The sequence below is a fragment of the Bombina bombina genome, chromosome 4 (assembly GCF_027579735.1).
Source record: "Bombina bombina isolate aBomBom1 chromosome 4, aBomBom1.pri, whole genome shotgun sequence".
Lineage (NCBI taxonomy): Eukaryota > Metazoa > Chordata > Amphibia > Anura > Bombinatoridae > Bombina > Bombina bombina.
Genome location: NC_069502.1, coordinates 1,039,494,243 through 1,039,510,191, shown reverse-complemented (window position 1 = coordinate 1,039,510,191; position 15,949 = coordinate 1,039,494,243). Strand labels below are relative to the sequence as shown.

The 15,949-nt window shown below is 36.4% G+C and overlaps 1 protein-coding gene across 1 annotated transcript in view; it reads left to right on the top strand.

The window, feature by feature from the left end:
* PLCB4 (phospholipase C beta 4) overlaps positions 1–15,949 on the top strand; it is a 788,735-nt gene that overhangs the window by 645,051 nt on the left and 127,735 nt on the right. The window contains 1 exon segment of the mRNA XM_053712158.1: positions 9,117–9,168. Coding sequence (XP_053568133.1) covers positions 9,117–9,168 — 52 coding nt within the window.

Below are 15,949 nucleotides of genomic sequence, written 5' to 3'. Positions count from 1 at the left end.
AAGGGTTAGATAAAATAGATATAGGGACATTCCGGTCAAAATTTAAATGCACATTGATGAATGACATCTTTGAATCTAAACATATTTGCAATATACATGTATAGGCAAAAATGCTTCTGGTAAAAGTTATCACTGTTTTAGTGTTAGCATTTTTCTCTGCACGTGCATGTGAAGCATAGCTAGATATTTTAAGTGCACTAGTATTTTAAATACTGTAGCTGCTCAGAGCACCAGTGGGGCTTTTATCATGTCAGCAATTAACAAATAGACGGCCAGATTACGAGTTTTGCGTTATGAGCGGCTCGGTAATAACTTGCATGTTATTTCCACCGCTAACCTTTAATAGCTCTGCTATTACAGGTTTGAAAAAACCCGGCGTTAGCGGGCAATATGGCAGCGTTGAGCTCCATACCGCACACAAATACCAGCGCTGCTTTGAGCTGGTTTTACGTGCTCGTGCACGATTTCCCCATAGACATCAATGGGGAGAGCAGGCTAAAAAAAACACCTGCAATAAAGGAGCGTAAAGCTCCGTAACGCAGCCCCATTGATTCCTATGGGGAAAGAAAATTTATGTTTAAACCTAACACCCTAACATAAACCCCGAGTCTAAACACCCCTAATCTGCCGCCCCGACATCGTCGCCACCTACATTACACTTATTAACCCCTAATCTGCCGCCCCCAACGTCGCCGCCACTATACTAAAGTTATTAACCCCTAAACCTCTGGCCTCTCACATCACTAACACTAAATACATATATTAACCTCTAAACCTAACCCTAAGTCTAACCCTAACACCCCCTAACTTTAAAATAAATCTAAATAAAACTTACAATTATTACCTAAATAATACATATTTAAAACTAAATACTTACCTGTAAAATAAACCCTAAGCTAGCTACAATATAATTAATAGTTACATTGTAGCTATCTTAGGTTTTATTTTTATTTTACAGCTAAGTTTGTATTTATTTTAACTAGGTAGACTAGTTAGTAAATAATTATTAACTATTTACTAACTACCTAGTTAAAATAACTACACATGTACCTGTAAAATATAACCTAACCTGAGTTACAGTAACACCTAACATTACACTAGAATTAAATAAATTACATTAATTAAATACAATTAACTAAATTACAAAAATAATAAACACTAAATTACACAAAATAAAAAAGAAATGATCAAATATTTAAACTAATTACACCTAATCTAATAGCCCTATCAAAATAAAAAAGCCCCCCCCCCCAAAATAAAAAAAAAACCTAGCCTACACTAAACTGCCAATAGCCCTTAAAAGTAGAGAGCAGAGAGAGAGAGCGCCTGATAGTGTAATATCGTCAAGGTCAAACAAGGTACAGGTATAAACAAATCTCTGCCAAATGGATACTCACAAAGAGCTTGGCACTCGCAAGTAGTGCATGTAGGCGGGCTGACCTTTATACAGTAGTCAGTACACTGAATCTATGGTGGTCGTATCATAGATCTGTAGTGATAGAAACAGAGAACACAGAGGACCAATGGTGCAATATCGTCTGGAAACGAAATGGACACAGCATAGGATACAGCAAGGTGTATACTCACAATGGAGTTGGCACTCCCAAGTAGTGCATTAAGACAGGCTGACCTTCATACAGCAGTCAGCGCGCTGATGGTTAATAGCTGTAGTTGGTGGCTGTAGCTGTTATCGATCTGGGCTTGTCCTCTGCTCACCGACGTGTGTATTGAATATTCAGCTATAGCTGGGCTGTTTAGCTGTAGAAAGTGGATCTTTAAGGTATGCTGTGAATACACCCAAAATATGCACCTGCGGCACGTCACAGGCCTCAGGAGACACGGTGCATATCAAATAATAAGCCACTAAAAATGAGTGACTGAAAAATATTTGTAAAGGAAAATATATTTAAAATAAGGAAGTCAGCGAACAAACTGTTGAGTAAAAGTAATAAAAGGGGTTTTTATTTATTTTTCTTGATTTTATATCGTACATTTTTTTCTAGCCCTTAAAAGTGCCTTTTGCGTGGCATTGCCCCCAGATAAAATCCTACCTTAAAAACCTAAGCTCCCCATTGCCCTAAAAAGGGCATTTGGATGGGCATTGCCCTTAAAAGGGCATTTAGCTCTTTTTTGTTGCCCAAAGTCCCTAATCTAAAATTAAAACCCACCCAATAAACCCTTAATAAAACCTAACACTAACCCCGAAGATCCACTTACAGTTTATGAAGACCGGACATCCATCCTCATCCAGCCGGGAGAAGTCTTCATCCAAGCGGCAAGAAGTCATCCTCCAGGCGTGCAGAAGTCTTCATCCATCTTCTATCTTTATCCTTCCGACGTGGAGCGGCTCCATCTTGAAGACATCCGGCACGGAGCATCCTCTTCTTTTGCTTGATCTTGAAGAATGAAGTTTGCTTTAAATGACGTCATCCAAGATGGCGTCCCTTGAATTCCGATTGGCGGATAGAATTCTATCAGCCAATCAGAATTAAAGGGTAAAAAATCCTATTGGCTGATGCAATCAGCCAATAGGATTGAGCTCACATTCTATTGGCTGATTGAAACAGCCAATAGAATGCAAGCTCAATCCCATTGGCTGATTGGATCAGCCAATAGGATTAAAGCTCAATTCTATTGCTTGATTGCATCAGCCAATAGGATTTTTTACCCTTTAATTCCGATTGGCTGATAGAATTCTATCAAATAAAGAACAACATCCAATGCACACGGTAATAGCAAGGAATAAATATAAGGCAGAGGCTCAAAAATAGGTTGGCAAAATGTCTGTATTTCAACTCTTAGAACATCGGCATATAAGTGTTACAGACAGGCATGCAGAAAGCAGGTCAAATGCATTTCATATATATTACTTCATCAGTGACCATACTCAAATACCCATAATACAGTGCTATTTAAAGGGCCCTCAACTCACTCCCCTTTATTTATAAGCCAATCAAATTTGTTTAAAGCACAATTATGGGCTAACTAAGGATTAAGAGACTATTGCTAAAAGCCAATACATCAGGATTAAGAGAAATTGCACAAATGAACAGGGTTACCAGAAACACTCCAATAAATTAACTGATAGATTGATCCACAGGGGGTACTGTAGAGAGGTACTAGAATCTATTAAGAGAGAAGTAGATGTTACAGATAGAGGAAAAAGCAGGCGGCTACTGAGATACTGAAAAAAGGTACTTTTATTCCAGGTAAAAAGTTGACATAAAGCAAAAAAAGATTAATATGACACAACAAACCAGGGAGGGAAACAGCAGACTGCTGTTTCCCTCCCTGGTTTGTTGTGTCATATTAATCTTTTTTTGCTTTATGTCAACTTTTTACCTGGAATAAAAGTACCTTTTTTCAGTATCTCACTAGCCGCCTGCTTTTTCCTGTACCTTTTTGCGGCTGTCCACCGCTATTCTGGGCTGGCTCCAGACTTTCCCCCACTCAGAGTGGGTCTGTTTCCCTCTTACCCGACGGACGTTTCCTGCAGCAGCACCAGCTCTACTATACGATGTTACAGATAGGTCTAGTTTATTTCAAACTAGGAAGGCCAAAGGAAACAAGAGATTTAACCAGCCCAAATGTATCACTACATATAGTGAAGAATTTGGTCAAATATGTAATATAGTGCGTAAAGCGCTTCCAATTTTGGAAACAGATGAGAATCTACAAAGCATTATTAGAGAAGGGGTACTTTTTGTGTCACGTAAGGCGAAAACATTAGGGAGTATTTTGTCCCCATCAATGTTGCCCAGAATTAAAAGTCATAATTGGTTGTCTATTAAACCTGATTTTTTCAAACGTGGAAGCAGGAGATGTAAATCTTGCTCCTATGCTTCTTTTGGCACTAGTTTTGTGTCTTCTGTTAATAACAAAGAATTTAAGATACAGGAACATATAACATGTAATTCATGTTATGTCATATATCTTCTTACCTGCAGGGGGTGCTACAGGCAGTATGTTGGACAAACGACACGAGCCCTAAAAGATCGATTTTTAGAACATTTACGTTCAATTGAGGACCCGGAGTCTACTGCCCCAATCTCCCTTCACTTCAGAATGGAACATAACTCTGATAGTTCTCTGCTGTCATTTCAGGGTATCCAGCTGATTACCAGACATCCAAGAGGTGGTAACAGAGGAAATACTCTAATTAAAAGAGAGTTTTTTTTGGATTTTTCAGCTGGATACCAGAATGCCAGCAGGTTTGAACTCTGAATGGGATGCCAAACTGTTTGTTGATACTATATGAGCAGGATTCCCTGTGTATTTAGTGAAACTATGTTTGTATTCATATTAAGGACATCTCAATTATATTAGTATTTTTGAGATATAAATAACTTTTGAGATATAAATATTCCTTGCTATTACCGTGTGCATTGGATGTTGTTCTTTATTTGTATTTTGAAGTAGTGGTGGATCGCTTTCTTCATTTGCACTGGCATAGCTGAAGTGTCCATGTAACGTCAACGAGACGTCAGGAGGAACTAAGGGGGGTGTGCCCTTACGTGAAGTTAACACGAGCCGACGGCCACACACAGAGCGGATGTCTGAGCGCTCCCACGCTGTTGCTTTTACTTAGAATTCTATAAACCAATCGGAATTCAAGGGACGCCATCTTGGATGACGTCATTTAAAGGAAACTTCATTTTTCAAGATCCAGCAAAAGAAGAGGATCTTGAAGATGGAGCCACTTCGCGTTGGAAGGATGACGATAGAAGATGACGTTTTAAGGGCTATTGGCAGTTTAGTGTAGGCTAGGGTTTTTTTTTATTTTGGGGGGCTTTTTTATTTTGATAGGGTTATTATATTAGGTATAATTAGTTTAAATATTTGATCAGTTCATTTTTATTTTGTGTAATTTAGTGTTTATTTTTTTTGTAATTGAGTTAATTGTATTTAATTAATGTAATTTATTTAATTTTAGTGTATTGTTAGGTGTTAGTGTAACTCAGGTTAGGTTTTATTTTACAGGTATATTTGTAGTTTTTTTAACTAGGTAGGTAGTAAATAGTTAATAACTATTTACTAACTAGTCTACCTAGTTAAAATAAATACAAACTTAGCTGTGAAATAAAAATAAAACCTAAGATAGCTACAATGTAACTATTAAGTATTTAGTTTTAAATATGTATTATTTAGGTAATAATTGTTTTATTTAGTTTTATTTAGATTTATTTTAATTATATTAAAGTTAGGGGGTGTTAGGGTTAGACTTAGGGATAGGGTTAGGTTTAGGGGTTAATATATTTATTTAGTGTTAGTGATGTGGGAGGTTAGAGGTTAGTGATGTGTCAGAGGTTTAGGGGTTAATAACTTCACTATAGTGGCGGCGGCGACGTTGGGCGGAAGATTAGGGGTTAATAAGTGTAGGAAGGTGGCGGCAATGTCGGGGACGGCAGATTAGGGGTTAATAAGTGTAGGTAGGTGGCAACGACATTGGTGGCAGCAGATTAGGGGTAAATAATATTTAACTAGGGTTTGCGATGCGGGAATACGGCGGTTTAGGGGTTAATATGTTTATTATAGTTCCTTGGATTTGAACACTCATTATTGCCTATATTAAGTAGTATCTCTTGGGAATCTGCATAGCTTTTTTTTTTATATTCCTCTACATAAACACTCCATATGTAAATAAACCAGATCAAATCACATTGAACTATAAATGTTGGAAACAAATTAATTCTGATGAATTAAATGTTTATGATTTTATTGAATTATTTGGAGATTTAACCCCTTTGCTACTGGAAATTGCTATCATTTCATTTAAACATAAATCGAGCCCTTTTTTTTATTTACCTATGAAAACTATATATATTTGTAAACTAGACAACCCATTTTGGTATATTTTTTTTTTTTTTTAAATAAAGTTTTTATTGAGGTTGTGCGAAAACAATACAACATATATGGAGCAACATATCCGTGCAATAAGCATAAATGGTACATTCAGTTTAGCAGCTTTTGCACAGATACAGGAACAAGAGATAAGAAAAAAATTAAATTCTCCAAATGAATAGTAGAAAAAAAACAAACAAACAAACGTTGGAACCTCTTTTTCTTTTCATAAGCTAATATTAATAGTTTGAGTGGTCACATTAGGACCTATAAGCGTAGAGTAGTTTAGTAGTTGGTTTTTAAATGGTAGCAATAGTGAGAATATCATTTTGCTATGTAATTAGCATTGTGAAATATGTAAGTATGTTGGGCTAGAAACCCGAGCAATCTTGTTATGCTAGGCATAGAAGACAGGGTCAACTTTATATTATGCTGCAAGGGTTATTAGTAAAAAAAGAAAGAAACTATAGTTGGGATGCGGCACAGGAAAGATAGGCCGCGTAGTTAGTCCTCCTGCAAGAGGAGGTTTATTATGGAGAGGGGGGGGGGGTGGGAGGAGGTGGTGAAGTAAATACAATAAATAAATATATGGCTTAGGAACTAAGAGGCTCATTATGGGTTAGGGGAGGGCAGTCAAATAGATGTGGTAATGTAGTAAATACTAAGTAGGCAGGCTTTAGAGTTACAGGGCGACATGGTCATACATAAAGTCTCATAAGCATGTTGGTTAACAAGGGAAAAATAAAAGTGGATTGGTGACATATTAGGTTAGTGGTGTTTCTGGTATACTAGAGCCTAGTTCTAAACATTACAGACCCAAGAAAGTGCATGTGGCTCATTCAAGATATAATGCATAGTAAAATATTGAATAATAACAGCCGGGCAGGACCAGCCCACGCCCTTAATAGGCATAGAAAACTATATGTCGCCACAAAGCAGTGGCCACCACACCATGCCCAGAATACTGCAAATTATGCTTCACATCAATAGCTCAAAAAAACCCATTATTATTAAGTGGGCACAGGGTCTGTACAGATATGTAGGAGAGCGTTGGGTAGAATACCTAGTAAAAACACAGTCTGCGTGAATAGGTGTTAAAAATGGTGCATTATCATTAAGGGAGAAGGGCCTAGGAAAGTATATTCTGTGTAGCAACTATACTGCTGGGCATTATGCGTGTTAGGGAGCTGCCTCGGCCGCAGGCAGCGCCTTTGCTGTAGAGGAATAAGTCGCAGCAGGCGTAGTAGTGGAAAATAGGCCACATTCTAGCAGAGAGAAGCATAGTGTTAGAATTGCACTAAACACTACAACTAGAACTTGTTGCACATGCACAATAACTTTCTATATGTCAAAATATGAAAAAACTCCCAAAAATACAGTTGAATACTTAGTTACTGCAGATCAGCTATTAATGGGTATTAAGCTGCAGAAAGATTCTAAGAAATTGCAAGCAGGTGCTTAGCACCTATGAGTTTAAATGTATTAGAACAAACACATAACTAGGAATTGAGCTTTAACTTTAGAACATTACATATATAGCCAGTCTAATATGAACATAGATATTATGCCAAAATAAGGTATATACGGGATAGTAGAACTAATTTGTAGGAGTGCATAATGACCATATACATTTTAATTATCTCTAGATAGCTATACATGTCACATAATGTCATAACCTGAGCCACCCTGCCACGTGAACACGGGCCCTATGTCCCACGGCAGGGTAAAATATAACATTAGGCATAAAAGCATATTTAGTAGAGAGACTTTGATCTTGGTGTGCTTTAACATAAAAATAGGCTCCAACTAATAGAGTAGGCAAATGACATATATACATATAAGTTAGTTCTGGCCATAAAGCCCAAAATGCAAGGCAGAGCGTCTTAATGGAGTCAGAGTTTAATTATAAGATACTGTTTTTAAGGTAGCCACCACACGTGTTTGTGCAGAGAATGTACTTAACTGAAGGCTCCTGTAATGGCGGGTGATATATCCATTATGTGCCCGGTGGCTGTATATACACAACCAGCCCTCAGCCGATGCCAGATTTGAGGTGAGGTGGTATATTGAGTGTCAGTGGCAAACGTTTTAAGGTACGCACTTCTCCCGTTTCAGGGCCAATTGGTGTATACCCCTTCATGCTGTTTATACTCTCAGGAGTAGACTCTTGAAGCGGGGCTCCGTGATCATAGTATGCGTCCATAACTGCATACGCTGTGTCTCCTTGCTTGCTGGGGATGTTATGCGGCACCTCCCCGGTCTCTAATTCAGCTGTCACATACGGCTCCCAGAAAAGATCTAACGGGCGTTCTGACCCGCAGTACCACAGGTTCAGTGCGGACTGGTTAGGTGGGATCTCTGAAGTTACTCCAGTCTTGAGTGTTGGCATAGCGCAGTTGTTGCTATCCCCTGTCGGGTCGGTGCCCCGAAGAGTGTGCGCTGGCGGCAGCATCAGGGAGAGCAGCAGCAACTCTAAATCCTCTTTCAGGCTCTGAAAGTGACTCTCCAGCAGGCTCTGAGTGCGCTGTTCCCAAGCCGTTAGGGCCTCCATGCTGGCAATGACGTTTCAAAGGTAGATGTGCTCCAGGAATTTCCACGTGGCGCAGCTGAGGATATTATTTCCAAAATATGTCTCACGATAGTGTGCCTGTAGATTTCTTAAGTGGAGGGTAGATGTCTCTTACATTCATATTTAAGATATTTAAAGTTTGAGTTCTGAGTAAACAGATTAATCCATTGATTTGTTTCTAAAGGTCCAGAGCTTCAGAGAAACACGACCTGCCGCATTGATAGTTGGCTCCTCCCCCCATTTTGGTATATTTGACGACACCATTTGGCTGCCAAATGGGATCATATATTTTTTTTTTAAAAAACTTAAATTTTTCACAAACTTTGGGTTTCTCCCTGAAATAATTTAAACACAACTACTGCATTCATGAGACAAAAACAGCAGACATGCATGGTAATTAGAAGGCAGCTAATTGCAGCTGCGTACCACACTTTTTAAATTCCTGGCAGTGAAGGGATTAATCAGTTAGCCTCTAATTGGTAATTTTTGCTGCAGTGTAGGGATTACCCTCCCACTTGACACCTCTCACCCCCTGATCCCTCTTCTGTATGTAAGGGGCTTTATTAATTACAAAATAAGTTTTGCATATTAAACAAAAGTGAATTGCTAGAAAATGAATTTACTTTATCAGAACTAAATTACAATTTTTTCACCTTTTAAATGATGCCTTTGCTATTTAATTTTATGTATTCCTTTTTTTAAACAGATTTAGCAATGCAGCTGAATCAGGGAAAATTTGAATACAATGGATCTTGTGGGTAAGTTTTTTGTTTTTTTAATTTATTTAATATACTGTCTTGATAGGATAGCAAAGTCAAAATTAAACTTTCATGAGTTAGATAGCGTTTGCAATTTTAAACAGCTTTCCAATGTATTTATATTATCTAATTTGTTCCCTTGTTGAAAAGCATATCTAGGTAGGCTTAGTAGCAGCAATGCACTATTATGAGCTAGCTGCTAATTGACAGCAACGCATACAGTCATTGGCTCACATGTTGTTAAGCTAGCTTCCAGTAGTTTATTGCTGCTCCTTTAACAAAGGATACCAAGATAATGAAGCAAGTTTGATAATAGAAGTACATTGACAAGTTGTTTAAATCTGTTTGCTCTGTCTGAATCATGAAAGAAAAAAATTGGGTTTCATGTCCCTTTAATAATTTTGCCAAAACTACTAGTGTTGATAATCTTGTAATTGTACTGTAGCTTGCTGCATCATATTTGATTTGTGACCTTTTGGTCTACATATATTTAAAGTGACAGAACCACAAAATAACATGCTATGTGCAAATTTGAATACTGCACAATGATAAAAAGCTTCTTCTACTTCTTTTATGCTGTGTTTAATATCCACTTCTTTCATAAGATGAGTTCACAAGAGCATCAAATGAGATTATATTTCCTGTCTACAAGTAAGGGGCAAAAACATCCCTACATTTCAGAGCTTTGCTCCACCAAAGTCCCAGTAATCTACACTACTACACTTTTTGCCAACATAGAAGTTAGAACTTTGAAGTGTTCCAAACTTCACATCATTGATAGTGGTTCTCTTACCTTTCTGAGACCCATTATCCCCCTCGATAGGACAAAGGGAAGGACAGGAGTTCAGTCAGGAAGTGAAAAAAAATCTCCCAGTGGGAGATGTCACAGTTCCCCCAAGAGAAATGTGTATGTATCATCCAGTTCCGTGGTCTACAGTGTGCTGCTCCTTTAGATACTTGAAGCACTTCCTTGGATGACAGATTTTTGGCCATGTGTGTGTTTATATGGCCTGTATGTGATTTATTTTTGCTGGGGTTTTCTGTTTATCTCTCCCTTAAGGAGATTATACATTTAAGGTTTGTGCCATAGCATAGATCTCCAGTGTCTCCTCTTCTGAGTGATCTGTCTAGTTCACCTCCAATTATGAAGGGCACATTAGATTCAGACTGTTCTTCTACTTAGGTCTTTTTCTCTAAATCTCAACTCCCTCCCACATGTATACTGTAAGAAAAGATGTGACCTTTAATTTAAGGTTATAGCACATATATGCTCTGTTATGGAAAGTGCTAAGTGCTTTGGAGGTACAGTAGTTGAATCACCCACTGCTGCTATGCCTATTACTAAGAGGATTGATGCATTATTTTACTCTTTTCCTAAGAAACCTATACCCTTCCCTATACCCGAATCAGTATCAGAACTGTTATCTAAGGAATAAAACAAACAGGGTGTACCTTTTGTTTCATCTGCCAAATGTAAGTCTATGTTTCCCTTGCCAACATATGCTTTGGAGGTATGGTAGACAGTCCCTTAAGTAGATGGGGCCATTTACACTTTAGCTATGCAAACCACTAAAGCTTTAAAGGAAAGTACCTCTTTTAAAGATCCAATTGACAGTAAGACTGAGGTCTTCCACATACATGTTTTTCAGCTGGTAGATTTCCTCTTTCATCTACAACTAATTCAGCTGAAAAGGGGGCTGAAAAAAAGAGTACAAATATAGCACTCACAACTTTTAATGTATTCGTTTAATTGAGCAAAGGGAAAAAATGTTAGAACTTAACTTTTATTTAGGTATAGAAAAAATAAAAATAAAAAAGAGAAATATTAAAAATTGCAGAGTGTAATTATAAATCTCTTCCAAGAGGTTAATTCTTATTATTTCAAAAGATGCACATATTGTATTTGCCACCAAGCTGTGAGAAAAAAAGGTGGTCAAAATTCATAAAGAATACAATAGAATTACCTCTTAATACCGATAGAAATAATCTTAGTACCAATAAATTATAATTACATTTTAATTTTGATTTATAGAGTTTAAGGATTGAGCATTACTAAATGCTACTCCTAATAACGCAGTTTATTTATAAGTATTTTACAAGAGGTTATTTCTATTATTTCAAAGGAGTCACATATTGTATTTGCCACCAAGCTATGAGCAAAAAAAGGTGGCCGAAATTCATATATTATACGATAGAATCACTGATTACCTCTTAATACCAAGGGAAATAATTTTACCTCTTAATACCAAAAAATATTATTTCCTTTAAATACAGATTTATATAATTTAAGGAGTGAGCATTGCTGTTAAAAAATTACAGAGACGCCACTGATGCATTTCGCCGTTGTGGCTTTGTCAAAGGGCGATCAGACCATCTTCTCGCGTGACTTTTATACCCTAGATCAATTTATGATTGTCAAACCAGGGACCCCGAGGGGAACCTGAGAGCGGGGTGCGCTGAGTAGATCCAACTAAACGAAATTTACCACAACCATATGGCTCCTGTGCAGTCAGGTTAATAGGCTCCTATGAAATTGGACGGTTTCTTGCGAGATTATGAAACCAAGCGGTGTCAGCGGCTAAGCTCCTCTGGTTCTTGGAGTGAAGATTTCTGAAATTTAGGAAAAAAGAGGGCGCCACATAGCGTGATACTGTTTTTACAGGCTCAGAGAGACAAGGTGTTCTAAAGGCTTACCGATAAGCTTTGCACCGTTCTGTGACCGGTGCTATCAGGCAGACTAACACTCTCAGTGGTTAGCACACTGGGTGGCCTCAGGTGTAATACAGGCAGGTGGATCTCAGCGTTACTTGATTGGAGTAACTCCGCGGCTATGCAGCACGTATACTGCAAATTCCAGTGGGTATTAGAATATACACCCCTTCAGGTTAGATAAAAGAGCATGAGACAACTTCCGTGTAGTAAAGTTAAAAATCTTTAATCCATAAACAATTTGCTACGCGTTTCTAGACCAATGGTCTTTTCCTCAGGCATAAAAACAAATGGATATAATTACAAACAAATTGCAACCTTAAATACAAATAAATTTAATTAAAAACGGAAGTTGTCATAGTTTTGAAAAGAGACCAATCCTGACATAGTATACCTTGTGAATTTGATCAGCATTAATTATAAACTCACTGTTGTAGTGAGTGTAAGTCCTAATATCACTAAGGTATTTTTGGGCTGATTGAAATCAGGGATAACTTTTAAAAAGAGCAATGCTGGATATGCAATGATGGATCTATTCTATGTGGAAACTGTGAAAATGAAAAGTAAAAATAATGAATAATGTAGACTACAATTGCCCCTGAAAAGTTATGATAATGTAGAGATTGAGGGACGTTTGTAATAAAAGTTTATGTATGCAGCGTATATACTAAAAAAACATGTAATGTTTATTAAATCTGTTTGTGGGTTCAAAAAATTTGGAATATAGTGTAAATTTAAAGGGTATGTCATTAAAATACAAATTGGAATGCGATTTTGTGCGAGAATTGGCTGATCATCAAATTCTAGACCTCACAGCTCAGAAAAAAAATAAACTAAAGTTTTTAATATTTTTAATACTATGGCTCTAATAAGACCATCAGATTACTTGTGATTTCTAGATATTGAGAACGAAGTTCGTTCTTTGGTTTGTGGGATGAGTGTGAAGAAGTAATGTTGAAATGCATGTTCCTAAAACCAAGTGTCTTCTTATGTGTGATATATTTAATTATTTTGACAAATAGACTCAAAAGTCAAATAGATACAATTGGATTACTTTAACATGTGATTACTTAATAGTGTGTGTTTGATGTTTCCTTATGAGTGCAAACTGTCTAGAAAGGTGTAATGCATATCAAACCAATAAAAAATATTTTCCAATGTAAATAAATTCTTCAGTGAATTTTAATTATTTTTTGTTTTTTTGTGAGCAAATAAATCGGATTGTTATTTGAAAATCTTTTCTGATTTGTTGGGCATAATGTATCATATAAATATAAATATAAAATATAAAATCAATTTGGATACGATGGCCCATAATATGAATATTATTTAAATTACCAGGTTAGACCCACAATCAGGTAGGCACCCAAAGAGTGTTGGTGTGCTCATGCCTTGTTGTGAATAAAATGTGCGTTTGTCATTTAGTCTGTTAAGTGCAGTGTATTACTGGTATGAAACAGTATATGTTTGATTGTATTGTCCATTCTGAAGGTGGAAGACACTCCCCTACTGACAGATAAGAGTGTTGTGATAGGCTAGAGGGGATCTAAACTCGAGAAACTAATGTATTTGCTTAAAAAGGACATCTCATAATAGATGATAGTGTCATTTGTATTTAATATGTAATATGACAGATGGCAGGTAAATATGCCACTGGTCATCATCTAGGTTGGTACTAGCTGGAGGAATGAGATATAAATAATATGTCAAAAATCATCACGATTGTGATGTTGATCAGTAATGCATTAATCTAAATAAACGGCTGTAGTGGAATTTTTTAATATTGATACTAGTTTTCGATTTGGCAGTGTTGAATGTCATATTGGTAGGTATATTTTTGGTGATTCTAGATGTTAATTGAATGCTGCTAAATCTAGATTAGCATTTAAACCTTCGGGAAAAAGTGTTTTTAGCTTAAAAATCCAGAAGGTTTCTCGTTGTCTGAGTTTAGTGGTTCTGTTGTAATCAGTTGACCTGGGAATGAAATCTATGGGAGTAAGTTTGAAAATGTGAGGGTTGCCTTGGTGTTTAGCCAAATTTATGATTGGTTGGTTTGACAGTCAATCATATGGGTAGAGTTGTGATTGGAGAACCTGCTACCAATTCAATTTTGCATCAAACGAGTGCTCATGCCTCCAGCACCTTAAGATCCCTACTTGTAGGTGAGTTTCTTAGAACACACAGAAATTGCTTCACCAAAGAAATTTTCAAAATGAGAGCTAATGAATAGGAAAAGAGACTCAAAGCATGAGGGTATAGCAACAAAAGCTTAAAGGGCACCAAATATAGAGATTTGCATACTCTTAGACAGGAACTATTACATCCAAAACCTAAACACCAAGATGAGCAAATAAGACTCATCACTACATATAATTCCCAAGTGAATGAAGTTACTAACATCATACAGAACTCATGGAATATTTTGAAAAATGATTTGGATCATTTTCTAAATACAATTCTGGAAGACAAATTATCTATCTGCTATAGAAGATCCAGAAATCTGAAGGATAAACTAGTCCAAAGTCATTTTGTAAAGAAAAAAAAGAACACCAATTGCATACCCACGGAGTTATCCATGTAAAACTTGTACATACTGTCCACATGTTATTCAAAAAAATTAAATTGTGGATAGATTTGGAAAGACACAAATCCAACAACATATTACATGCAACACCCATGGTGTGATGTATGCACTCAAATGCAATTGTGACCTATATTACATAGGAATGACAACACGCCCCATGAAAAAAAGACTTGGGGAACACATGAGTAATAGCAGAAACGCTGCAAAAGATTTACAAAAATGGAAAAAAATAACTCAAGTAGCAAAGCATTTTTTTCAGAAACATAAATGTAATATCAAGGATATATCATGCTTTGGATTGAAAAAAAATATTACTTGGTATTAGAGGATGCGATTTGGAAAATGCACCATTACAAGCGAAGTGCAACTGGATCTATCTGTTGGATACTGTGAATCCCAAGGGATTAAATGAAAACAACAATTTGTATGTATTTCTATATAAATAGTGGATAATATAAACAGTCCTTATATATATTTTTTATTAAAAGATGTAACCCTCACTTCAATGTGAATTTTCTATTTGTCTAGTTCACGTTTTTCCACATCACAATTATTATATATTATATTATTTTTATTTACTCCTATTTTTAACACACTATCACCATGAACCTTTATCCTTTTTTTCTTACGAACAATTGCAGAATATGTTTTATTCTGCACATATTATACAGCAACATAGTTATTATTAGTCACTTCACAAAATATACACGACACAGACTGACCAATAATATGAAATAATGTTTTACAATGTATCACTTTTCTGCTTATACATTGCCACTGATATGTCATCTTACTAAATATATTATTGTCAATCACACCTAACATGTATCACTTTTCTGTTGATACACTGTCACTCATACGTCATTTCACTTAATATGATTCTTTTCAACCACATATAGCGTTATGCTCTCATCACAATCACCTCGTTCTTCCATGATTATTTTTCAATATTTTATTGCATTATTATTAGCAATAAGGAATAAATAATTATTATCCAAACTTCAATATTATATAAAGATGTATGAACGTCCTCACTATTATTATGACAGACAGATTATACATCCAATTAAGATGATCCACATGTTAACTATGATCCTCCAATCACGCAACCACTACAATGAAAGACTGATATTACCACCAATGGGAATGTCTGAAACATGGTCACATTCATATATAACGTTTACACACCACTGTGTCTGAATTTTTAATGACATACCGTCTGAAAATAACTGAATATTATGTTACTGAATGTACTGCCATAATCCGGCCAGTCATTTATTGAGTAATTGATGGACACATCTATTCTCTAATCTTAACTCTACCCATATAATTGACTGTCAAACCAACCAATCAGAAATTGATCTATGGTATAAAAGTCACACAAGAAGATGGTCTGATCGCCCTTTGACAAAGCCACAACGGCAAAACACGTCAGTGGCGTCTCTGTCTCTCTAATTTTTTAACAGCAATGCTTGCTCCTTAAACTAT